The sequence below is a fragment of the Garra rufa genome, chromosome 23, assembly GCF_049309525.1.
Source record: "Garra rufa chromosome 23, GarRuf1.0, whole genome shotgun sequence".
Taxonomy (NCBI): domain Eukaryota; kingdom Metazoa; phylum Chordata; class Actinopteri; order Cypriniformes; family Cyprinidae; genus Garra; species Garra rufa.
Genome location: NC_133383.1, coordinates 2,079,283 through 2,106,393, shown reverse-complemented (window position 1 = coordinate 2,106,393; position 27,111 = coordinate 2,079,283). Strand labels below are relative to the sequence as shown.

Below are 27,111 nucleotides of genomic sequence, written 5' to 3'. Positions count from 1 at the left end.
GGAACATACAGTAGATTGTTTTCATACCCTGCTAGTGGTGCGATATAAAGATTTTTATGAACGCATTTAGCACGGGCGACCTTGGAAAATCAACTGTTTACGGAAGCAAAGTTAGCCAAACATAGATGAATCTTACCTGTCCAGGAGACAATTAGCAACGTTGGCGTCTGTCTTCAAATTCTTCTCCGTTTTCAGCCGTCTCCGTCTTTCAAAGTCTTACAAATCCTTGTTTTATTTCGGACTTTGTCACGATGTATTTCGAATTCATAACGAGGTCTTTTAGGTTTCGTAACGTTATACATGTTTTATCCGACACGTTCGTAGCTGCAGCTGTAACTAGAGCAGAGCTGGCAACCCGGATGATGAAACTCTACTGACTTCGTGATTGGTCGATAGCTGGAGGGTGGAGCCTCAGACCAAAACACAACATGACAACAATAACATCAGTTGTGGGCTGCAACTCTCACTTTTAAATGACAATATCCTGGCCGGACCACTGTTGTCAGTGATATAAGTATTTGAAATGAACATGATTTCTTAATGTCTAGTGACATGTCAGGGCCATTTTATGATTAACTGAAATAAATTTCTTACATACGGTTCCTTTAACACTGAACATTTTTAACATTGTAGTAGACAACAAACCACAATTTAACTTAGTAAAATAATGTTCTTTGACCATTTTTAAGACCTTCTAGAATCAGGCATGCGTTTTTAATGTACGAATAAATGCAGCCTTGCTGAGCAAAGGAGAATGCTATAAGAAATGTATTAATAGAGCTGTTGTAATGATTGTTAGCATTATTTTTGTGTTACTTTTTTATTTTATTTTACAGAACAAGAGTAAAATTAGAATGCTAACATTTATGAATGTTGACTTTTATTTTGGTGTAAAACCGCAAGAAGACCTCAGCACTCATTTTTGTTGACAGCAGCAGATTTATGAATGATTCTCATCACACAGATTTTCCTCGCGCTTTGGACTTTTGAACCCTGGCTAAGGAGCTGGTGCAGCGCTGTCAGAATACATACAATTCATGCGTGTATTAGACAACACAATTTCCTGTAGTTTATTTACTAATGGATGATTTCAGGATTTCAGTCATCATACAGTAACCTTTCTCTACTCATGAAAGAAATGCAATGCGCTTCTAAACAGTCTCTCGCTGTCGTTGCTTGTAATGATTTTTTGCGTCTTTCTCAGACAGTTTCAAATGCTTCCACACTGTCCACATGTTTGCTGCATTAATCACGTCACGTCATTGTTCGGTATAATTTATTCTGCCTTTTCGCTTATTCACAGTTTTGGTTGCCGAACATTCTATGCATCCCTAATAAAAACAATACAGAATGATTTACCACTTAGCGTGAACAATATGTCTAAATCTTATTATTATTATGAGGTCAGAGTCTGTAGTTTTACTCAGTGTTCATCTTGATGATGATGCAGGACTGATGGTTACTGCTTCACTATGGTGGAGGAAGAGGAGGGCGGCTCTCCAGTGCTCACATACGGCTGTCTGGGGTCCGTGGGCTCAGAGTTTCAGTGCAGGGTGAGTTTCCTGTCGTTCTGAAGCTAAGGTTCCATCACCCTGTTTTTATGCACATTGCAAAGTATCACATTAGAAAACGGGTGAAACCCGACTTATGTCTGTCTCTGTCAGTCCATCCCTGTTTGTATCTGTCTGTCTAAATCTGTCTGTCTGTCCATCCGCCTGTCTGTCTGTATCTGTCCGTTTGTCTGTATCTGTATGTCCTTCTGTCTAAATCTGTCTATCCACCTGCCTGTATGTGTACTCATCTGTCTGTTTCTTTCTGTCTCAGTCTGACCATCTGTCTGTCTCTGTGTGTGTCTGTCTATCCATCCATCCTTTCATCTGTCCATCTGTCTGTCTGTCTCAGTCTGTCCATCTGTCTCTCTCTCTGTCTGTCTATCCATCCATCCTTCCGTCTGTCTGTCTGTCTGTCTGTCTGTCTGTCTGTCTGTCTCAGTCTGTCTGTCTATCTATCCATCCATTCTTCCGTCTGTCTGTCTGTCTATCTCAGTCTGTCCATCTGTCTCTCTCTGTCTGTCTGTCTATCCATCCATCCTTCCGTCTGTCTGTCTGTCTGTCTGTCTGTCTGTCTGTCTGTCTGTCTGTCTGTCTGTCTGTCTGTCTGTCTATCCATCCATTCTTCCGTCTGTCTGTCTGTCTATCTCAGTCTGTCCATCTGTCTCTCTCTGTCTGTCTGTCTGTCTGTCTATCCATCCATCCTTCCGTCTCTCTGTCTGTCTGTATATCTCAGTCTGTCTGTCTGTCTGTCTCTCTCTCTCTGTCTGTCTGTCTGTCTGTCTGTCTATCCATCCATTCTTCCGTCTGTCTGTCTGTCTGTCTGTATGTCTATCTGTCTGTCTATCTCAGTCTGTCCATCTGTCTCTCTCTCTGTCTGTCTATCCATCCATCCTTCCGTCTGTCTGTCTGTCTGTCTGTCTGTCTGTATCTGTCTCTCTATCTGCCTCCATCTGTCCATCCGTTCGTCTGTCTGTCTGTCTGTCTGTCTGTCTGTCTGTCTGTCTGTCCATCCATTCTTCCGTCTGTCTGTCTGTCTATCTCAGTCTGTCCATCTGTCTCTCTCTGTCTGTCTATCCATCCATCCTTCCGTCTGTCTGTCTGTCTGTCTATCTATCTCAGTCTGTCCATCTGTCTCTCTCTGTCTGTCTATCCATCCATCCTTCCGTCTGTCTGTCTGTCTGTCTGTCTGTCTGTATCTGTCTCTCTATCTGCCTCCATCTGTCCATCCGTTCGTCTGTCTGTCTGTCTGTCTGTCTGTCTGTCTGTCTCAGTCTGTCTGTCTATCTATCCATCCATTCTTCCGTCTGTCTGTCTGTCTATCTCAGTCTGTCCATCTGTCTCTCTCTGTCTGTCTGTCTGTCTATCCATCCATCCTTCCGTCTGTCTGTCTGTCTGTCTGTCTGTCTGTCTGTCTATCCATCCATTCTTCCGTCTGTCTGTCTGTCTGTCTATCTCAGTCTGTCCATCTGTCTCTCTCTGTCTGTCTGTCTATCCATCCATCCTTCCGTCTGTCTGTCTGTCTGTCTATCTCAGTCTGTCCATCTGTCTCTCTCTCTCTGTCTGTCTGTCTATCCATCCATCCATTCTTCCGTCTGTCTGTATGTCTGTCTGTCTGTCTATCTCAGTCTGTCCATCTGTCACTCTCTCTGTCTGTCTGTCTATCCATCCATCCTTCTGTCTGTCTGTCTGTATCTGTCTCTCTATCTGCCTCCATCTGTCCATCCGTTCGTCTGTCTGTCTATCTCAGTCTGTCTGTCTGTCTGTCTGTCTGTCTATCCATCCATTCTTCCGTCTGTCTGTCTGTCTATCTATCTCAGTCTGTCCATCTGTCTCTCTCTGTCTGTCTATCCATCCATCCTTCCGTCTGTCTGTCTGTCTGTCTGTCTATCCATCCATTCTTCCGTCTGTCTGTCTGTCTATCTCAGTCTGTCCATCTGTCACTCTCTCTGTCTGTCTGTCTATCCATCCATCCTTCTGTCTGTCTCTGTCTGTCCATCTGTCTGTCTGTATCTGTCTCTCTATCTGCCTCCATCTGTCCGTCCGTTCGTCTGTCTGTCTATCCATCTGTCTGTATTTGTCTCTGTCTTTTCATCCATCCATCTGTCCATCTGTTCGTCTGTATCTGTCTCTCTATCTGTGTCCATCTGTCCATCCATTTGTCTGTCTGTCTGTCTATCCATCTGTCTGTGTTGGTCTCTGTCTTTCCATACATCCATCCATCCATCCATCTGTTCGTCTGTATCTGTCTCTATCTGTGTCCATCTGTCTGTCCATTTGTTCATCTGTATCTGTCTCTCTATCTGTGTCCATCTGTCCTTCCATTTGTCTGTCTGTCTATCCATCTGTCTGTATTGGTCTCTGTCTGTCTTTCCATCCATCCATCTGTCCGTCCATATCTGTGTCTTTCAGTCCGTCCATCTCTCTGTCTGTTCATCCGTCTGTCTGTATCTATGTCTGTTGGTCTGTCCATTCATTGCCTCTTTTTCTCTGTCTTTTTCTGTCTTTGTCTGTCTGTCTGTCTCTCTCTCTGTCTGCTCATATGAACAAATGCTCTCTTCCCATCAGGACACTGGGAACGCTCGTCTGAGGAGGATCCTGGAATGCTGCACGAATCAGGATTTCTGTAACCGAGACCTCCATCCGACGCTGCCTCCGCTCAAGAGGCCCGGTGAGACGCTGCGGCATTCATAAAACACACAACTAGTCACACGTTTGACTAAATAATGTTTCTGATGGTGTCATGATCTAAAAATTTTAAGTGAGTTTTGTAAACAAATATAAAACATAAATTGCATGTATACGTACACATTTCAGAATGTAGACAAAGAATAATCTCAAATATGAGAATGTTTTCATCTGTCTTATTTGAGGGTTATTTCAGAGCTAGGAGGTTGTAGAATGGTTGTTAGGAAGTTCAGTGTGGTTGCAATGAAATGTTGATGACTTTACTATTATTCCAACATATAGAAAACACTGGGAATGAAGAATGAGAATGTGTGTCTAAAGCTTTGTGTTTTCTGTAAGCAGCATAGTAGCGTTTATGAGACACACTGCATGCTGATATTACATGATCAGAATTTGTCTTTCTCACACACACACACACACGCACGCACAAACATACGTCTCTGGGCTGATGGTTTCTGACAGGTTAAACTGTTACAAACCGCAGCTTTTGGATTGCAGGGACTGCTGGGATTGCGCTGCAATGGGAGCGTGTTCCCTACCGCTCTAATGAAAAGGACACGCCATCTCACAGGAGCGCTTGAGTTTCCTGATAGCTGTCCATCTGTGACCGTACATGACACCTCAGACCTCAGTGTGAGTGTTTGAGTGTGTGTGTGTGTGTGTGTGTGTGTGTAAGGTTAGAGTCCCAGCGAGCGACGTCCCGCGTTGGGCTCTCACCGGTGTCGTCCGTCAGAAACTGGAGCGCAGCGCTGCAGGAAGATGATGATCGATTACGACTCAGTTTCCCTGCTGAACACACACTGACCTGAGAACAGAACGACAGAACTAGAAACACGTTTCAAACACGATTTTTGCATTTTCATCAAAATATTATGCGTTTGACTGTGAAAAACAAGCTGCTATTGCTTGGGTGTTCTGGGTGGCAGAACATTTCACCAGATCACTGTCAGCACTAGTAGTAGTCATGATTAACTAGATAAAGTTTAGATGAAGCTGTTCTGTGTCTGTGTTTCAGATCGGGATGAAGGCTTTCATTACATGGCTTTCTGCATCTCAGCGGTCGTCTGCTTCGCCATACTGGTCTTTGTCTGCGTATACCTCTACTGCAGGTACATCCTCCTCCTCATTCTTATCACTCTGAGGAGTCTTCATTACAGGAATCGGCCACTTGAATTCATGTCTTGTTTTTGACGTGTCAGATGTCAGCGTCAGGTGACGCGTGCACGCTACAGCATGGGCCTGGAGCAGGACGAGACCTTCATTCCCGCTGGAGAATCTCTAAAGGATCTGATCGAACAGTCTCAGAGCTCCGGCAGTGGATCAGGCCTCCCTCTGCTGGTCAGAAACACACATTACAACACTCACCACACAAATTCTGAAACTCTTTTATCTTTTGCATAGCATTTTCTATCAATTAATTTAATTGTTTTGTTTCAGATGTGTCCAGTCTCTGTAGCAGCAAAATTCTAGATTACTTTGACAAAAACACAGCAGAAAAAACAATGCTGCAAATCTAGTTATTTTTATTATTATCTATTTATCTATCAATAACCTATGACTGTTCAAAGTAGATGTGACAAGACATTTCTAAAAAGAATCAGGTAATTGTAATTGGGAAAATTGTTGTTAGATGGCTAGTATAGAACTTAAACTTAACTTAAACTAAAACTTAAACTTGACTTTGAAACTGCTGGTTATCTTTCTTTTCTGCTTAAGATGAGAATGTTTTGATTATAATAAACGTTTTTTAAGTAGAATATTAAAATAGTATGGATTTCAGGAGGAAGCCCCTGAACAAGTTATTAAATAACTTGAGGTTCGACTAAAGACTTCAGACTTGACTTGGACACCAGGTTAAAGACTTCAGACTTGACCCAGACTCCAAGTTAAAGACTTCAGACTTGACTTGGACACCAGGTTAAAGACTTCAGACTTGACTCAGACTCCAGGTTAAAGACTTCAGTCTTGACCCAGACTCCAAGTTAAAGACTTCAGACTTGACTTGGACACCAGGTTAAAGACTTCAGACTTGACTCAGACTCCAGGTTAAAGACTTCAGTCTTGACCCAGACTCCAAGTTAAAGACTTCAGACTTGACTTGGACACCAGGTTAAAGACTTCAGACTTGACTCAGACTCCAGGTTAAAGACTTCAGACTTGACTTGGACACCAGGTTAAAGACTTCAGACTTGACTTGGACACCAGGTTAAAGACTTCAGACTTGACCCAGACTCCAAGTTAAAGACTTCAGACTTGACTTGGACACCAGGTTAAAGACTTCAGACTTGACCCAGACTCCAAGTTAAAGACTTCAGACTTGACTTGGACACCAGGTTAAAGACGTCAGACTTGACTCAGACTCCAGGTTAAAGACTTCAGTCTTGACTCAGACTCCAAGTTAAAGACTTCAGACTTGACTTGGACACCAGGTTAAAGACTTCAGACTTGACTTGGACACCAGGTTAAAGACTTCAGACTTGACTTGGACACCAGGTTAAAGACTTCAGACTTGACTCAGACTCCAGGTTAAAGACTTCAGTCTTGACCCAGACTCCAGGTTAAAGACTTCAGTCTTGATCCAGACTCCAAGTTAAAGACTTCAGACTTGACTTGGACACCAGGTTAAAGACTTCAGACTTGACTCAGACTCCAGGTTAAAGACTTCAGACTTGACTTGGACACCAGGTTAAAGACTTCAGACTTGACTCAGACTCCAGGTTAAAGACTTCAGTCTTGATCCAGACTCCAGGTTAAAGACTTCAGTCTTGATCCAGACTCCAGGTTAAAGACTTCAGACTTGACTTGGACACCAGGTTAAAGACTTCAGACTTGACTCAGACTCCAGGTTAACGACTTCAGTCTTGATCCAGACTCCAAGTTAAAGACTTCAGACTTGACTTGGACACCAGGTTAAAGACTTCAGACTTGACTCAGACTCAGACTCAGACTTGAGTCAAGTTAAAGACTTAAACATCTCTGGCATGAACTGTTTAGACTAGAGATCGACCAATATGGGTTTTTCTATAGCCGATGCCGATGTTTAGAGGTCAGGGTCAGCCGATGGCCGATATGTGCTGCCGATTTTTAGGGCCGATATCTTGAAGTTCTTCTCTTTATTTGCATGTTAAAATGTCACACTAATAATAAGTGGATGCACATCATTTCTAAACTTAACATCATGAACAATGAACACAATGAACCATCTTTTCGGATCTTGATTTTGTGCAAGTATTAAATATATAAAACAGATAATATAAAAACTGTTAATCATTTACATAAACGTTTAAGAGCTGAGATTAATGTTAAACTTTAATGTTTTAAATAAAAATTTTGAATACAGAAATTTTAAATGATTTATATAACTGAGAGGACCTACCAGCAGATGGCGAATAGACACTGATTTAATTACTGAATCATATCATTCATTTGATTCGTTCGAACAGCTGATTCATTCCTGAATAAAGCAAATGACTCTCTTTATGAATGAGAAATTGAATCATTTCACTAGATTCGTTTAAAAACACACGTTCATTCTTAATCGACACACCGCTGTGTTTAAATGGAGATGCACAGCGGCTCAGTTGTGACTTGTTTCAGAATACCTTTGATGACAAAAGAGAGCAATATCTTACTTTTGAGACGAAATGAAGCAAAATCAGGCAATAGTGTAATCTGCCTGCCACCCACCTGCACCTATATTTTTTCTCTGATTTAGCTAACCGTACACGATCTTCCTATTACAGTTATTATAATTCTTAGTTTTGCATGATAATATGATGAATGGATGGTTCATTTTAACAGCTGATCTTCACATCGCATATTCTCCTTTTTGGTCTAGAATCTTAGTGTATTTGAACATGTTTTCAGTTTAATTATGACTTTTCAAGTGTCTGTACTTTATCAGTGTTTTTCTTTAGAAATCTTTACTTCAACATTCCAAAGCATAATATTGTAGTTTTTACTGCACTACGTTTCATATTAAACATAATTTAATACTTAATTACATTAGAATTGTATTACTTTCTTACTTTTACTCAAGTAAAAGTAATACAAAATTTACTTGAGTCCAAGAAAGTAGTACATTAGTAATTTTCTAAAGTATTGAAGGTAAAACAAACAACATTTAAGAAATTTAGTGCAGTAAAAAGTATGACCTTATGCATTGGAATTTAGTGAAGTTACGTTTTCCAAAGAGAAACATTGATAAACTACAGGTAATTTGTACATTTACTAAAAATAGTTCAATCTGTCTGCCTCTGAAAATATTTAACTGTATATTCGAAATATTTATGAAAATATCTCATTATCTGAATATCCAAGACACCTCAAACCATCCAAGATAAATTACTAAGTAAACTTTTTGCTCAGGTTAAACTTATAAGATGCAGAAATCTGTTCTGGTGCTAAAATACCAGCCAACAGATATGATTTATTGGCTCACCAAAGTCACTCATTTGGAGTGTTAATTTTGGACTCCACATAGAATAGCCACGTCCAACATGTGCAAATAGCTGTAGTAGTAAATGTTAGTATTTTTGATGAACTTCCAAGTTTTGCTGATCTAATAACACATCATGTCAGATGCTGCGGTTTGGTGTTAATGTATCCCATTAACTCCTCTGCAGGTGCAGCGAACCATCGCCAAACAGATCCAGATGGTGAAGCAGATCGGGAAGGGTCGTTACGGCGAGGTGTGGATGGGCCGCTGGAGGGGCGAACGGGTCGCCGTCAAGGTCTTCTTCACCACAGAAGAGGCCAGCTGGTTCAGAGAGACCGAAATCTACCAGACGGTCCTTATGAGACATGAGAACATTCTGGGTAAGGAAGCTTCTCAGGCTCTTGTGTTCTGATTTGTGGTAAACCGATATAGAATTTTTAATAACAGATACCGATATTGATAGAAAGCAGTGTGGTGGAAATGAAATCTATATTTCTTTAAGATAATATTTAGTAAATAATCTAAATGATAAATAACTAATAAAAATAATTAGAAGTTGATTTAAAAAAAAAAATTAAATGTAATCTTGATTGTGAAATTGTATGGTAATGTTTTTTTTATCAACAAGTAAAGAAAGTTGCAATTGTTGCACTGATATAACAAAAAATTGTCAAAAATATATATAATAAATAATTTGAAAATGCCATATTATGACTCAGTATTATCACTAGTTCTGAGTAGTCAGATCAGACCCCCCCCCCCCCCCCCCATAAAAAAGGCAAATATTGACCGATATATCGGTTGACCACTAGTCCTGATTGGTCAGATCTGGTTTGAAAAAAAACAAAACAAATCAAATTGCCAAATATTGGGGAAAAAAAAGGCAAATATTGACCGATATATCGGTTGAGGAGTAATTGTTATTGGTCAGACCTGAACTGAAAAAAAGGCAAGTATCAATCAATGTATTAGTTGAGGTCTGTTATGATTGGTCAGATCAGTTCTGAAAAAACAAGCCAAATAATGACAAATATATTGGTTGACCATGGGTCAAATATAGGCTGAAATATCAGTAGATATAGTAGCGATATATCAGATCAGGACTGGTTGGTCAAAACAGGCCCTGCCCCCCAAAAAAAGTTGAATATCAACCAATGTATTGATTGAATACTAGTTCTGATTGGTCAGATCAGGTCTGAAAAAAAAAGGTGAAATATTGGCTAAAATATCGGTTAAGGACTGGCTATGATTGGTTAGATGTGTAAAAAAAATGTCAAATATCAACCAATACACTACTGCTCAAAATGTTGTGATCAGTAAGACTTGTAATGTTTTTTAAAGAAGTCTCTTATGCTCATCAAGGCTGCATTTATTGAATGAAAAATACAGTAATATTGCAAAATGTTCTTACAATATTAAAAAATGTTTTTTATTTTAATATAGTGTAGAATATAATTTATTCCTGTGATGCAAAGCTGAATTTTCATCAGCTGTTACTCCAGTGTTAAGTGTCACATGACCCTTCAGAAATCATTGTAATATGCTAAATTATTATGAAAATGATCAATGTTGAAAACAGTTGTGCTGCCAAAACATTTTGATGAATAACAAGTTAAAAAGAACAGCATTTATTCAAAATATAAATCTTATCTAGCATAGATTTTTATTAATTTAACACATCCTTGGTGAATAAAAGTATTAATTTTCTTTCAAAAAAAGAAAGAATAAAAATGTACTGACCCCAAACTTTTGAACAGTAGTGTATTTTGTTAGAAAAGATTTCTATTTGAAATAAATGCCATTCTTTTTAACCTTTTACTGATCAAAGAATCCTGGAAAAAAAATAATTAATTAAGCAGCACAACTGTTTCCAGTTCCTGATCCCACACTTTTGAGCTGTAGTGTATATTGGTGGAGGACTAGTTATGATTGGTCAGATTAGTCAAAATTGGTCAAAAATGGCAAATATTGACTGATATATGGGTTCATCAGTAGTTCAGATCAACTAGATTAAGCATGATTTAAAAAAAAAACAAAAAACAAAGCCAAATATAGGTTGATATATTGGTTTATGTTGACGTTCCTGTCAGGTTTCATTGCTGCGGATATCAAGGGCACAGGCTCGTGGACGCAGCTGTATCTGATCACAGACTATCATGAGAACGGCTCACTGTACGACTACCTCAAATCCACCACGCTGGACACCAAAGCACTGCTGCGGCTGGCGTACTCCGCTGTCTCCGGTCTCTGCCACCTGCACACCGAGATCTTCGGCACGCAGGGCAAACCGGCCATCGCTCACCGAGACCTGAAGAGCAAAAACATCCTGGTGAAGAAGAATGGCACCTGCTGCATCGCTGACCTCGGACTCGCTGTCAAATTCATCAGGTATGGAACAGACATCTGTGGACATTATCAGTATGCCGCTATTGTAATGTTGGTATATTAGACAGATACAGTATCTCACAAAAGTGAGTACACCCTTTACATTTCAGCGAGCATTTTAGTATATCTTCTCAAGGGACAATACTATAGAAATGAGACTTAGATCTATTTTAGAGTAGTCAGTGTGCAGCTTGTATAGCAGTATAGATTTACGGTCCTCTGAAAATAACTCAAGCATACAGCCGTTATTGTCAAAATAGCTGGCAACAAAGTGAGTACACCCTAAGTGAACTTGTGTTTGCACCATTGTTATCTGGCACTGCCTTAATCATCCTAGACATGGAATTGACCAGAGTTGCTGGATGTTAGATACATGGTGCTTTTCCACCTTATGCTTGAGGATGCCCTACAGGTGGTTAATAGGGTTCAGGTTTGGAGACCCCATCACTGTCACCTTCAGCTTCTTCAACAAGGCACTTGTCATCTTGGTGGTGTGTTTGGGATTGTTATAATGTTGGAAAACTGCTGTTTAGCCTAGTGTCTGGAGGGAAGGCATCGTATTCTGCTTCAGAATGGAATCCATGTTTCCCTCAATGAACTTCAGCTCTCCAGTACCAGCAGCACTCATGCAGCCCCAGACCATGATGCTTGACTGCAGGCAAGACACAATTTTGTTGGTTCTCCTCACCAGTGCATCGCCACACATGCTGGACACCATCTGAGCCAAACAAGTGTATCTTATAGTCTCATCAGACCACAGTGCATGGTTCCAGTAATTCATGCTTTTGGTTGTCTTCAGCAAACTGTTTGCGGGCTTTCTCATGAGCCAGCTTCAGATGAGGCTTCCTTCTGGGATGATGCCTATGCAAACCGACTTATGGTCTGAGCACTGACAAGCTGACCTTTAAAGCAATGCTGGCAGCACTCATGCATCTGTTTTTTGAAGCCAGGTTCTGAACCTGACGCACAGAATGAGTGCTCAACTTCGTTGATCGACCCTAGCGAGGCCTGTTCCGAATGGAACCCATCTTGGAAAACCTCTGTATGACCCTGACCACTGTAGTGTAAGTTGGTTTCAGGGTGTTACTGAATTAGAGTGCAGATCTGGCCGCATTTATCTGTCCGAGCCCGGCCCGCGTCTGACAGAGCAGTAACCGAACTCGACCTGAGCCCGACAGGCATTAAGATATTTATGTCCGAGCCCGATCCCGGCCCGTCACAGTTAAAATCTAATTTTGTTCTCATACTAATGACACATGCACTTTTTTGTGTGGAAAGCCCGCTTTTATTAAGCAACTGTAGGAAGGTGTTCGGAAATGTCAACAGATGAGAGCATCAGCGCACACGGGGCAAAAAGCACCGTTATAAGACAGGCGCAATCCGCACACAGGAAGATGGATTTGGGGTAATATTTTACATTTATTTTAATCACAAAAACGAACCTTTGCATCAAGTGAAACAGGCCCATTGGCTACCTACTAAGCAGTTTTAAGTTTTAAATGGTCAATGCCTTATCTCGCTGATGTGACCGAGCCCGACCCGAACCCGAGCATCCTTTCTAAATATCTGTCCGAACCCGGCCCGGCCCGTCGGGTACCGTTGGGCTTGGGTCGGGTATCCATCCTCTATACCAGTCATTCCCAAAGTGGGTCGCGGGAGATTTTGTATGGGTTGCCAAGTGGAGCACTATTTTTCAGTGTGCTATATACTGTTGATTCAAATGTATATGTGTAGTTCACCTATTAGCCGCACGAGGGAGCTCGTCGTTTTCTTCTGTTTTTTTTTGTTGTTGTTGTTGTTGTTTAGCTGCGCTCTGCACTCATAGACTGCACTCCATCTGAAGAGGCGGCAACATTAAACATTACTCTTCTTCTGCCTGACCAACATTAAAAAACAAAAACTTAAAAAGGCATGTTTTTGATAGCTCTGAAGGTTCATATTACTATTGTTCTAAAGATGGTTTGCATACATATTTTTGTTTTGAGGGGAAAAAGTGAGAGCCTGTCATACTGTGCACTTTATAAAATGTGTATATTATGCTAGTGAGGATAAACAAAGTCAGATGCCCTGTTAAACATTCCTGAATGCATGTATTTTGCCTCAAATGTGGTCACAGTGGGTGCATAAAGTTCTAAAAAATATTTCAGTAAGAAACTTGTTTTTGATTTAAGTTAATGTTCATATTATTCTGGTAGATGCCCTGCTGAAAAAAAAACAGCATATGCTGGTTAGGTATGTTTTGGTGCTGGGATGCTGGTTTTAGCTGGTTTATGCTGGTCCCTTACTGGTTTATGCTGGTCTTTTGCTGGTTTATGCTGGTCTTTTGCTGGTTTATGCAAAAAAACAAAAACTTAAAAAGGCATGTTTTTGATAGCTCTGAAGGTTCATATTACTATTGTTCTAAAGATGGTTTGCATACATATTTTTCATGTTGCTGGTCAAGGACCAGCATAAACCAGCAAAGGACCAGCATTAACCAGCAACATGACCAGCAAAAACCAGCAAAGGACCAGCATATACCAGCTAAAACCAGCATCCCAGCACCAAAACATACCTAACCAGCATATGCTGTTTTTTTCAGCAGGGGTGCAAAGCATTGAATGTTATATGAAAGGCATGCATTGATTCTGTCTGGTTTTAGTGATGATAGGAAGAAAAACAAATGATTAACTGCCCTATTTTGCACTTTGTGTCATTAAGTATAAATTGTGTGCACTGTAATGATGAGAATATGAAAACAATGAGATGCCCTGTCAACTCTTCCTTTCTCATTTGACCTCTGCATTTTACTTATTGCCAACAACAGGTAAATAAAAAAAAGTTGTGCTTTGTCAAATATCTGTTTCTCTTTTAAATAGTTAAGTTGAAGCTTAACTGACCTTAAAAATGGTCATACATATTTTGTAAATGCATATATTCTCTTTGTGATATATGAACTATATGGACCTAATGTTTATTGGGTCACAAGGATTTATTGACTTTAAAATGTGGGTCCCCAGAAAAAAAGTTTGGGAAACACTGCTCTATACTGAATCTCTAATAGCCTTGGCCATCTTTGTGGAGAGCAACAATTGTAATTCTCAAATCCTCAGAGAGTTCTTTGCCATGAGATGCCATGTTGAACATCCAGTGGTCAGTATGAGAGAATTGTACTTAAAGGACCTAATTTGAACTGCTTTAATAGAAGATACACACGTTTGTATGGTCCTGTCAAGCAGACAAAAACATAAACATGATGAATAGGACATGTGGCTTTGCGTGGTGAAACAACATAGTTTTGTTGGCAGCTATATTGACAATGGCTGTACAGTATGTTGAGTTATTTTCAGAGGACAGTAAATGTATACAAGCTGCACGTTGACTACTGTAAAATATATCCAAGTTTAATTTCTATAGTATTGTCCCTTGAGAACATATGTGACCCTGGACCACAAAACCAGTCATAAGGTTAAATTTTACAAAACTGAGATGTATATATAATATGAAAGCTCAGTAAATAAGCTTTCTATTGATGTATAGTTTGTTAGGATAGGACAATTTTTGGCTGAGATACATCTATTTGAAAATCTGGAATCTGAGGATGCAAAAAAAATCAAAATCCTGAGAAAATCACCTTTAAAGTTGTCCAAATTAAGTTCTTAACAATGCATATTGCTAATCAAAAACTAAATTTTGATGCATTTACAGTAGGAATTTTACAAAAAATCTTCATGGAACATGATCTTTACTTAATTTCCTAATGATTTTTGGCAGAAAAGAAAAATCAATAATTTTGACCTATGCAATGTATTTTTGGCAATTGCTACAAACATACCCCAGCGACTTAAGACTGGTTTTGTGCTCCAGGGTCACATATACTAAAATGGTTGCTGAAATATGAGGGGTGTACTCAGTTTTGTGAGATCCTGTAACTAAGAAGGCTTAATTTTCATATACATTCATACAGTAAAATTATTTGTGATGGTGTTCACACCTGTGTTTTTATTGTACCTGATGTGGCTGCTGTTGGTTTGTTTTTAGTGACACTAATGAAGTGGATATCCCGCCCAACACTCGGGTCGGTACCAAACGCTACATGCCTCCAGAGGTGCTGGATGAAAGCCTGAACCGCTGTCATTTCCAGTCCTACATCATGGCTGACATGTACAGCTTTGGCCTGATCCTGTGGGAGATGGCCAGGAGATGCGTGTCTGGCGGTGAGTCCAGCAGATGCTCAGCACTTATATTCAAATGCATTAGTACATAGAGCCAGTGTTGCACTTTTTTTCATGACGATAACGAGACGATGATGAGATAAAAATGGCTCGTTGATGACTAAAACATGACGAGACGTGTGTGAGTTTTCGTTGACGAGACGAGAATAGACGAAAATGTTAGTGGGTGGTCCGTCAGACGTTTAAAATTCATGACATTTCTGCTTATTGTGCATGCCAATTAAAACTTAAAAAGTATCTGACGCTATGGCAAACCGTTTTAGCATTAAATACTCTTTGCTATACTAGTATGGCAAGCCGTTTTAGCATTAAATACTCTTTGCTATACTAGTATGGCAAGCCGTTTTAGCATTAAATACTCTTTGCTATACTAGTATGGCAAGCCGTTTTAGCATTAAATACTCTTTGCTATACTAGTATGGCAAGCCGTTTTAGCATTAAATACTCTTTGCTATACTAGTATGGCAAGCCGTTTTAGCATTAAATACTCTTTGCTATACTAGTATGGCAAGCCGTTTTAGCATTCCATCCTTGTTTGTCTTTTATGTTCTAAAACATTCCTTCATTTTTGTAATTATTGGTGAAAATAGTCGATCCGGAAGCTCACATTGTGTTGAACTATAGATCTGCTATTTTCAGAACTTATAAGTGACACTACCAAACAGCAAAATACTTACTGACCTACATTAATTTGTTAAAAGACTACTTTTTTCCCTTTTTTTTGACTAAAACTAGACTAAAACCTTTTTGACTTTTCGTCGACTAAAACTAGACTAAAACCTTTTTGACTTTTCGTCGACTAAAATTGGACTAAAACTATCACATATAGAAGTGACTAAAATTTGACTAAAACTAAGAAGCATTTTAGTCCAAAAGACTAAGACTAAATCTAAGATGGTTGTCAAAAACAACACTGTCTATTATAGAGCACACACACTTGATTCCATAAAGGGAAAAACTATAGGGCAAAGCTGTTTAACCCATTTAGTCCCACTGGTCACAATTGTGAATGTCAAAATGTTGTTTATTTTAGAAGCTGTAAAAACCTTTCTGACTGATGTTTTAGTGCACTTCCTGCAAATATGTAAAAAATAAAGCGTCTCAATGAAATATGTGCAGTTTCATATGGTTAGCACAAATCATCACATGACCAGAGCAGTTCATTTGAGATGACGATGGTTGCATAAAAGCTCCAAAAAGGTAAGCTAGTAAAGTATGTTAACATAAAGATATGACAAATAATTTTGGTACACATTATCTCGAAGGTGTCCAGTATTAATATATAAATTCACATATATATTTAGTTTTGTTGAGTGTTGTCATAGGATGAGTAAACATGCTGATGGTCACAATTGTGGGTGGTGGGATAACAGTGAACTTAGGTTTACAATATAAATCCAATGCAGTTGTTAGTGAAAATTGTACAGAAATGTTACAATAAGTTAGAAATGTTACAAATAAGTTACAATATTGATGTTGCAATACTGATAGGACTAATATGTGACCGTGGTCCACAAAACCAGTCATAAGTGTCAGTTTTTTGAAATTGTGATTTGTACATCATCTAAAGGCTGAATAAATAAGCTTTCCATCGATGTAAGGTTTGTTAGGACAGGAAAAGATTGGTTTGAGATATAACCATTTGAAAATGTGGAATCTGAAGGTGCAAAAAATTCAAAATACTGAGAAAATCACCTTTAAAGTTGTCCAAATTGAGCTCTTAACAATGCATATTATTAATCAAAAATTACATTTTAATATATATACAATAGGAATTTTACAAAAAATCTTCATGGAACATGATCTTTACTTAATTTCCTAATGATTTTTGGCAAAAAAGAAAAATCGATAATTTTCACCTATACAACGTATTTTTGGCTATTGCTACAAATATACCCCAGCGACTTAAGACTGGTTTTGTGGTTGAGGGTGACATATATGTGAATTTATATATTAATACTAGACACCACAGAGATAATGTTTACCAAAAGTCTTTGTTATACCTTTATGTTAACATACTTTAGGCTTATGTTTTGGAGCTTTTATGCAACCATAATTGTGACATGGTGCAAACAGGAAATAAACTGCTCTGGTCATGTGACAATTTGCAGTAACCATGTGAAATTGCAAATATTTATTGAGAGACTTATTTTTTTCCACATTTGCAGGAAGTGCACTGAAACATTGGTCAGCAACGTGTTTTGAGCTTTTAAAATGTCAACATATTTTTGGGATTAAATGGGTTAACATACAATTGACATATTCAGTGAAAATAGGATGAAAAAGTTGTGGTAGATTTCCTGAAACGTTGTGTACATTTCTGTCAAGGTGTGTAAAGTTTCCATAAATGAACTGAATTTTGTGGCCCTTTGGAAATGCATTTGTCAATAAACCAAGTTTACACAATCACTAGCATCATTTCATGAGAGAAGTCAGTCTGAAACAGAATTATTCACAGCAAGATGGATGTTTATTAGGATGTTATCTGAAGTTGTGTTCTTCTGGTTTGTGTGGACCCACAGGCATCGTTGAGGAGTATCAGCTGCCGTATCACGATCTTGTGCCGACGGACCCGTCCTACGAAGACATGAGGGAGGTGGTGTGCATCAAGAGACAGAGACCCTCGTTCGCAAACCGCTGGAGCAGCGATGAGGTAAAGACAGCGTATGGTTATATGGAGTTGTGTTCTTTACTGAAACTGGCTTTTTCTTTGGTGCTGTGACAGTGACTTGTTTTCTTGCTTCACCCAATAAAGCTACTATATGATATTTAATATGGAAAATGCTCTTTAAATGAAAACTTTGCATTTTTGTCTCAGTCACACACACACACACACACACTGTACTCCGTGTTCTGTTTTCTGAATGATAGTGTTTTTAGTGCAAGTGTACAAATGTTCACCCCAGTGGGGACCATTCACTTCACAAATGAAATGTTTTTAATTTTTAATAAGTACTAGAAATCCAAGTGTCCATGATGAAAAGCAGTCTGTAGTAGGTAGTTTACAGTTTACCTTATGTTTCCATTCCACTAAACAGCTTTGAAGCACTTGTTTGATGTTTTTTGATATTTAAACAAATAGCCAGATCGTGAACAGATGTAATCACCCATCCATTTTGTTCCTAAATGACAGGATTGAGCTGTGTATTAAAGGCTTAAATCACAAAGTGACATTAAAATTAGTGTTTGTGCTGGCCAGAGAGAACAGTTTAATGCACACGCCTTTGCATTGCTTTTTCTGTGTTACAAACATCCAAATATTCACAGATGTTGTGGAATAAAAGTTTGTAGTTGGGATATGAACACTGTCGTCTAGCAGCGTTGAAGGTAATGCATTACAATTAATGCAAGTTATGTAATATGACTTTTCCAAGTAACTGGTAAAGTAATGCATAACTTTTTAATTGCTAAGAAAATATCTTTACTTTCCCCCTCATATATTGATTAAAAGCTGTCCTGTCTCCATGCTGAGAGAAATTGTAAGATGTTACTTTAGTTGTAGAATAAATGTGAACATGCAAAAAAAAAAAAAAAAACAGTCAGTTAATAACAAAAAACAACAGTATTCTTCCAAATGAGATTTAAAAAGTGAAATTCAATGCAAAGCTGCAATATTAATATGTGACCCTGGAGCACAAAACCAGTCTTAAGTCGCCAAAAATACATTGTATGGGTCAAAATTATTGATTTTTCTTTTATGCCAAAAATCATTAGGAAATTAAGTAAAGATCATGTTCCATGAAGATGTTTTGTAAGATTCCTATTATAAATATATCAAAATGTAATTTTTGATTAGTAATATGCATTGTTAATAACTTTTGGTTTCATTGCTAAAGAGTTGACATTTTCTGCTGCGGTTTGCTATACAGCTGCGAATGTGCTTTTCTTTAAGCCTGAGGCTTTTGGTGTGAAAAGACTTTTACATTTGTGCAAAATGAAAGTTTTTATATTAAAAAGAAACTAACAAGCTCTGGCCAGGTTTTTGAAGTAATGTAACATTACTTTCCATAAAAAGTAACTAAGTAATGTAATTAGTCAGTTTTTAGGGAGTAAGTCATCATTGTAATGCATTACTTTTAAAAGTAACGTTCCCTAACTATGGTTGTTTACAGTAGCAAACAGAATGTAATAAAGCAGCTTTTTGAAAAGTGAGGACACTTGAAATAAAGATTGTATCATTTGCAACAAAAAAGATGTAAAAAAAAAAAAGGAAATGTATTAATTATAATATTAATAATAATAATAAAATAAATCAAATAAAACAAACTTGATTGATTTAGAAATGAAACAAGTGACTTTTTTATGGACGAGTCGTTAAATAATTGTTTTTAATGTTTAACTTCATTGTGTTAAGAATTTATAGAATATTAAATATATTTTCTAAATAGACTGCAGCAATTTTATTGGAAGCTGTTGTAAAACATGGCATTGATCATTTTTGTTTTCGAATCATTGTAGGAGAACAGTGATATCTATTTTTAAAGTAAAATTGTTATTGTCCATTAATCTAGAATGGTGCAGCTGTAGTTGGTCATTTCTCCATATGTAATGAGTTTAGTTTTTGATGAAAGATCTGGCCAGTGAGGTTTTGCATCCAGAACATATGCATTATTTTTGTGCTAAGTGTTGTAGAAATATATCGACATATTTATGTGCTTAAAAATAGTCTGCAATTGTAGTTTTGGTATACCAAAGTGGTGGTTTAAATGTGAACAAGTAATTTTGTGCTCAGTGCACTTAAATAGAAATAGTTGGGTGGAAGTTAGTTAATGTAAATATAATGTATATTTGATTGTGTTAAAGTGGAACTATTGCAAGTATACTCTAAATATCTTGCAATTAAAGACATACAAAATTGATTACACAGAGATCATATAGTCTTTATTAATAGTGATAGTAAAACATGTTTTAGGCATAATATTAATAAAATAGTTGAAATGAAGATGAATCATAATTGTATGTCATAGTAAGTTTAATTTTACTTACTATGAAAGTAATGTATTTAAACAAAAAGATGGCTGATAATTTTTTTTTTTAATGGGGCTAAATCCCTTATCTCTCCCAATGCAATGCCTCTGGTCCACTCTCAATTGGTGCTTCATGTGTTTGTGCTGTGAAATGTTGACTGATTGTTGGTCAAGTAAATGTAAGAGTAACTGTAGTTTATCTGGAAATGTTACAATTCCTGGGCTGAAACAACTTGGCTTTATTTGATTGATTGTTCATGACAAATCAGTGAGTTTGAAGTGTGATCATCAGGATGTAATGAGGAACATTTGTTTTCAGAAGCTTTACTTTTGCTGTTCCTCAGCGGAGGAATGGTGTTCCCTAGTCTCCAGAGACATGTCAGATGTTTTGAGGAATGTTTAGTTTATCTGTCAATCATCATCGGATTGCAGTGCATTATTTGTTTTGAGTATTTCAATATCATGTTGCTATGAAAATATATTGGAGAGATATTGTGATGACTGATATTTTGAGTGTTTTATGTAGGTGTTTGTTATAGTGTTATTGAGTGATATTGTAAGCATCAGTATCTAATTTGTTTGTGATTATGGAAGTATTGATATGTCTAGCAAATTGCACGTTTGCTCAGTGGTACATTGGATAAAAGCATCTTCTAAATGTAAATGTAACATTGACAAAGTGACTTACAAAACAGGATAATGGAAGCAATCCAAAACAACAAAAGAGCAGTAACATGCAAGTGCTAGAGGTCTAAAAATAGATAGATAGAATATAGAGAAGCTAGTGTGTTTTTGTTTTAAGAATAGAAGTAGAATGGAGATATGGCAGACTATGAGTGAAAAGCATTCATCCCAACTCGAGTAGCTGCAGTTGCAAACACAATTCATGCATGTAGCAGATTGTTAAATGCAAAGCACTTAAAAAAGAGAGGAGCAAGAGAAAGAATGATTGAGAAATAAGGCAAAGTGTGTGTTGATGTAGTCGAATGTGAAGATGGTTGTCAGCAGTCATCACTTCCGGTTTCTGTTGATCAGTGTTTGGCAACTGTGTTCCTGAAAGCACAGCAACATGTTTGAGTTAATGAAGCACACCTGATTGAGCTCATCAGCTAATGAGTAGAGAGTGCAAGAGCTAAAATGCATGGCTGAAACAAAGGAAACATATGAAATGTTTGGTCTTGTGAAATGGTGGCTGTTGAAGGCACCAATTAAGAAAAGCAGCACATGCTCTATGTTCCATAAAGCTGTGTAGTTGATGTGGTGCATAGTAGAAGACAAGAGAAAGAAATGTATCTGAGTTCTGTTCAGTGAGTGTGAAACAGATACTTTGGCAAGCACCTTTAAAGAGCACAACATGAAATGAGGGAAAGCAAAGATGCAATGCAGTAGATGTGTGCAAAATGTAAAGGAAAATGGCAAATGGTAAAGAGAAAAGTGTGAGCAAACAGTTGAGGAGTTGGAAGGTGTGTGCACTTCCATGTGCCATGAGGAAAGGAGAAGTGAAGGCACATGGTAGGAGTGAAAGCAGTAGAAAGGGGACTTACTTGGAGCAGAGTGCTGTGCGTTGCCTGTGTCGTTGCTCGGTGGAGTCGCGCAGGTAGAGTCGCAGGTCTTTACACTCGCATGTCTTCACACGAGCATGGCTGCACACGAGAGGCTGCCGCTTACGCTGCCGCTCCATTACTGAATGATCCTTATATACCACATATCTACCTGATTCACAGATGAACGCAATCACTCATTAACCAATCACGGCGCACCAACCCTCCGATTGGACAGCTCTGAAACGACAAACAATTAACCAATCCACACACAGCATTACTCATACTGCTCACTTCTCAATCCATCACACACACATGCACATATATTTGCAAGCCACCTAACATCAAGGGGGACTTTTGGCCTCATAAATGCCATTATATTCTAAGTCACCTCTTTGACACTTTTTGCTCATTTCATTTCATCTTTTTTTACACATGGCCTTATAATCTCATTGGGCTCATTTGGCCCTACATCACATTACATACTATTTTTACAAACACATTTCAAGCTCAATTCAGATATGCTTGAAAATCATATATATATATATATATATATATATGTATGTGACCCTGGACCACAAAACCAGTCATAAGGTTAAATTTTACAAAAATGACATTTATACATCATATGAAAGCTCCAGAAATAAGCTTTCTATTGATGTATGGTTTGTTATGATAGGATATTATATTTGGCCGAGATACATCTATTTGAAAATCTGGAATCTAAGGGTGCAAAAAAATCAAAATACTGAGAAAATCACCTTTAAAGTTGGCCAAATTAAGTTCTTAATTCATATTACTAATCAAAAATTACATTTTCATATATTTATAGTATAGTAATTTTACACTAAATCTTCATGGAACATGATCTTTACTTACTTTCCTAATGATTTTTGGCATCAAAGAAAAATCAATAATTTGGACCCATACAATGTATTTTTGGCTATTGCTACAAATATACCCCAGCGACTTAACACTGGTTTTGTGGTCCAGGGTCACATATGTTCATCCATTCATGACTTCATATATGTGAGCCTAGACCACAAAACCACACATAAGGACACAGTCTTTCAAGCCCACATTTATGCATCACATGGAAGCTACATAAATAAGCTTACAAATAACACACAACTATTAAAAAAACAAACAAAAACAAAAAAACCTGAGGGTGCAAAAACACATTAGTCCAAAAATGTACTTACCCAAACTTACTTCGTGCTTACTAATATGTATTGCTAAGAAGTTCATTTCTATACTTGAACACAAATGAACTTCTTTCCAAAGCATATTATTAAGCACACATTACATTTGGATATAATTCAATATCTTCATTGAACCTCATCTTGACCTAGTAACCCAAGCGTTTTGGCCAGAAAACACAACTCTGTCATTTCCATCTCTTCATGTTTTTGGGGCCTATTGTTACAAATATACCCATGCTAATTAAATGATTACTTCACTTCCACAACAATTTACTAATAATATACTCACCCCCTTCTCATCCAACACATTCATGTCTTACTTCAGTCATAAAGACATTGGTTTTGGAGGAGCACATTTATGGTATCATGCCCCCAAGTTTCAACTTCCAAAAGCAGCTTCAAAGGGCTGTAACCATCCCAGCCAAGAAATAAGGGTCTTATCTAGGGTCTCATCTTTTCAGTGCACATGCATAGTCTGTAATCTGAGTCAATACACTTAGGGTACGTCAAAACAACTTCCATCTCATTTTCTTACCCCAGTACCAACCCAGTGTTTACTAACTTAACATCAAAAAATAAATCAAACAGCCTTTACAAAAAGAACAGCAAAACAAAATGAAACAAGAGCTTTTCCACAAACCCTAACTATATTGACCCAGACTACACGTGCTCATAACAGACATGACAAAAGAGAACCACTTCAGGTAAAGTAGTATATAAATTGGAAATTGGTCTACAAAATACAAACAAAAATTGTTCTGCTAGATAAGACCCTTCTTCCTTGGCTGGGATGGTTACAGCCACTTGAAACCACATTTACACTGCATTTCGGGGCACCATACATATCCATAATATGGACACAAATCCTCAAATGTCTTCCTCAAAAAACAATTCCTTCACAACTACAGAAAGACAAGCTTCTGAAACTTAACTAATCCTTTAAGGGGTTACTCCACCCCAAAATGACCATTTTCTCATTAATCACCCATGTCATTCCAAACCCATAAAAACTTTATTCCTCTTCAGAACACAATTTCCCATATTTTGGAAGAAAACCAAGAGGCTGTTGTCACTGTCCCATTGACTCCCAGGTAAATGCCACTGTTAAGACCCAACTAATTCTGAAAGACTTCATCCAAAAAGTCCATCTGCCATCAGTAGTTCAATCTCAATTTTATGACGCCACAAGAACACTTTTTGTACACAAACAACATCACCACAGTGCCATTTTCAACAATATCCAGTGGACACAACCTGCATACACTGTTCTCTGACGGTCAATATATATCTTCTACCTCCTTTACACTTTCATTTCAACAAAAACAACATATCCATGTGGTGCAGCTGACAGAGAACAGCATTACTCTAAAATGGAGATGAGACAAATTCTTCAACAAACTTATTGTTTTTCTTTTCTTTGCATACAAAAAGTATTCTCACCACTTGATAACATTCAAATTGAACCACTGATGGCACATCTCTCTAACTTTTTGGCCTCTTAACAATGCCAATTACCTGGGAGTCAATGGACATTGGGGGTAAGTGATGAATGACAACATTTTCATTTTGGCCTGGAGTAACCCTTCAAGACTGCTTTTATGGTCCAGGGACACATTGGCAAGCCAAAACATTCATATACACCTGCTCATGCATCTCATTGCACACTGACTCAAAAGCATGCAATTTCACAGCAAAACAACCATCCTCAACACATGATTTGCTCAAAACAAATATTCTACACATTTTGGAGTCACCAAAAAATTTACTTCTTCTTTTCACTGATATACTGGAATTCTTACAAGAAATTAAGTCATTTTGACAACATAACTGCATACTTATTCATGTGGCAGCAATGCACCACACCGTAAAACCCAACAAGTTACAGTAAGTCAAACTGATTGTATATGACTTTAGAGTACTCATATTTATTGCTTTCAAAACTTCTATGGTTTAAGGCAATCAGTTATCTCAAACAGTTTCAGTTACCGTAACCTGTCAGGTTTTACAGTGCACCATAAAACCCTCATATAGCAGGAAATAACCTTTACCAAAGCCTATACACTTTTCACAACATTCACTGTTTTATGGCAAATCACCTCAAGGACACACATTTTGCTGCTCAATCGGACACTTTTCCCAGCTCAGTGTGCAATCACACACCTGACCAGGTGTATAGAAATACCTGGGCTTGCCATATGTGACCCTGGACCACAAAACCAGTCTTAAGTCGCTGGGGTATATTTGTAGCAATAGCCAAAAATACATTGCATGGGTCAAAATTTTTGATTTTTCTTTTATGCCAAAAATCATTAGGAAATTAAGTAAAGTTCATGTCCCATGAAGATTTTTTGTAAAACTCCTACTGTAAACATATCAAAATGTAATTTTTGATTTGTAATATGCATTGCTAAGAACCTAATTTGGACAACTTTAAAGGTGATTTTCTCAGTATTTTTGATTTTTTTGCACCCTCAGATTTCAAATAGATGTATCTCAGCCAAATATTGTCCTATCCTAACAAACCATACATCAATAGAAAGCTTATTTATTGAGCTTTCATATGATGTAGAAATCTCAGTTTTGTCAAATTTAACCTTATGACTGGTTTTGTGGTCCAGGGTCACATAAGTATAAGGCTGATTGCACATTCTGCTAAATAACACATTTCTCAGATGCTGCTCTGTTGTGCAACAAATCCTCCATCATGCTCTTCTTAGACATCTCACCTTAAGGCCCATTCACACCAAGAACAATAACTACAACTATGAAGATAATCTTCGAAAAAACATTTTACTACATTAGAGATCACTTTACACTAAATTCACTGTTTAGATGCTCTCAAAAGTGCATGCTGAGGACATCTACTGGTTGAAGTCATGTAAATACAGCAAAAACACTGTTATTCTTCACTAGTGTGCACACAAACATAGTTAGCATTATCGCTCTTGCTGTGAATGGATCTTTACTCTTCTTAAGATCTCTGGATGAGCAGAGCAGACACTTTCACTTCACAATTGAAGCAACCATCATCCAACTCAAATGTTGTTTCTTCCTACAAAACAAAAAACAATACAGACACAAATCAGATCTTAAATAATGACACTGTTACTCAAATGTATTGACATTTGCATGAAGCTGTATCTGAATGAATCTCACCTCTGTGTGTTATGTGTCCAGTGTCTGCGGCAGATGGGCAAACTCATGACCGAATGCTGGGCTCACAATCCTGCGTCGCGTCTGACCGCCCTGCGGGTGAAGAAGACGCTCGCCAAGATGTCCGAGTCTCAGGATATCAAACTGTGACCCCGACCGTCCCAAGAGTCTGGCGAGACAGAGCGGCTTTATCTTGCTTTCTGTGAAAGTACATTCAAGCGGCTCACTAAACAGACAAAACAGCACCACCTGCAGGACATCAGCGCTCACAATCCTTCACAGAAACACTCACCCTTACTCAATCTGCAACTCAAACTCTCAGTATCCCTATCCTTTTTCTGAAAGCAAACAGATACATTAACCATTCTGCATTTCCCAACGTTCACACATTCATCATTACAAATCAAGCTCTTTTCTAATTCTCCACAAACCTCATGTAAACGCTGGCCAGGTTTATCATCCACGCTGTACAAATCCTTCCATCCGTCCTTGTAAAATAACATGAATGTAAATATTGAATGTTAAAGAAAAATGCTCTCTTGCGTTACATGAACGTTTGTACAGGATGTTTTCTTTCATGTTGCCTTGTGCCTTATTTAACACACATGTAAAAGTTTAATATTTCATAGTTCTATGTAAATGGAGTGACAACTAATGTAAGTGTTTAACATTCCCGTCCCTTTAATAAACTGAGTTTAATTCTGACCCGCTGCTCATTTCTTTTCTTACAAAGAACAGCATTTTCTAATACTGACAAATCATTTCAAATTGATTTTATCATTTACATTTACAACATTCGCAATCATTAATTAGTCACTATTATTTACTTTATGCCAACTATTTCTTTTTACATTTGCTGTAAACATGCTCAGCCTCAGAGTCAGACAATCCAAACCTTTTCAATAAGTCAAGTTTTTCATGCATTTAAAACGATTCTTTTTTGCTGATCAAAGTTACATTTATTTGCTACAAA

The 27,111-nt window shown here is 37.9% G+C and overlaps 1 protein-coding gene across 2 annotated transcripts in view; it reads left to right on the top strand.

The window, feature by feature from the left end:
• The window catches only part of bmpr1bb (bone morphogenetic protein receptor, type IBb), a 159,908-nt gene extending 133,082 nt beyond the window's left edge, over positions 1–26,826 (top strand). For both annotated transcript variants that reach the window (XM_073829157.1, XM_073829156.1), the window contains 9 exons: positions 1,451–1,553; positions 4,119–4,221; positions 5,254–5,347; positions 5,438–5,576; positions 8,864–9,056; positions 10,767–11,064; positions 15,082–15,257; positions 17,798–17,928; positions 26,163–26,826. In XM_073829157.1, coding sequence (XP_073685258.1) covers positions 1,451–1,553; positions 4,119–4,221; positions 5,254–5,347; positions 5,438–5,576; positions 8,864–9,056; positions 10,767–11,064; positions 15,082–15,257; positions 17,798–17,928; positions 26,163–26,288 — 1,363 coding nt within the window. In that variant the 3' untranslated portion in view covers positions 26,289–26,826. The remainder of the gene's footprint in view (positions 1–1,450; positions 1,554–4,118; positions 4,222–5,253; positions 5,348–5,437; positions 5,577–8,863; positions 9,057–10,766; positions 11,065–15,081; positions 15,258–17,797; positions 17,929–26,162) is intronic.
• Positions 26,827–27,111: the final 285 nt, after the last annotated feature.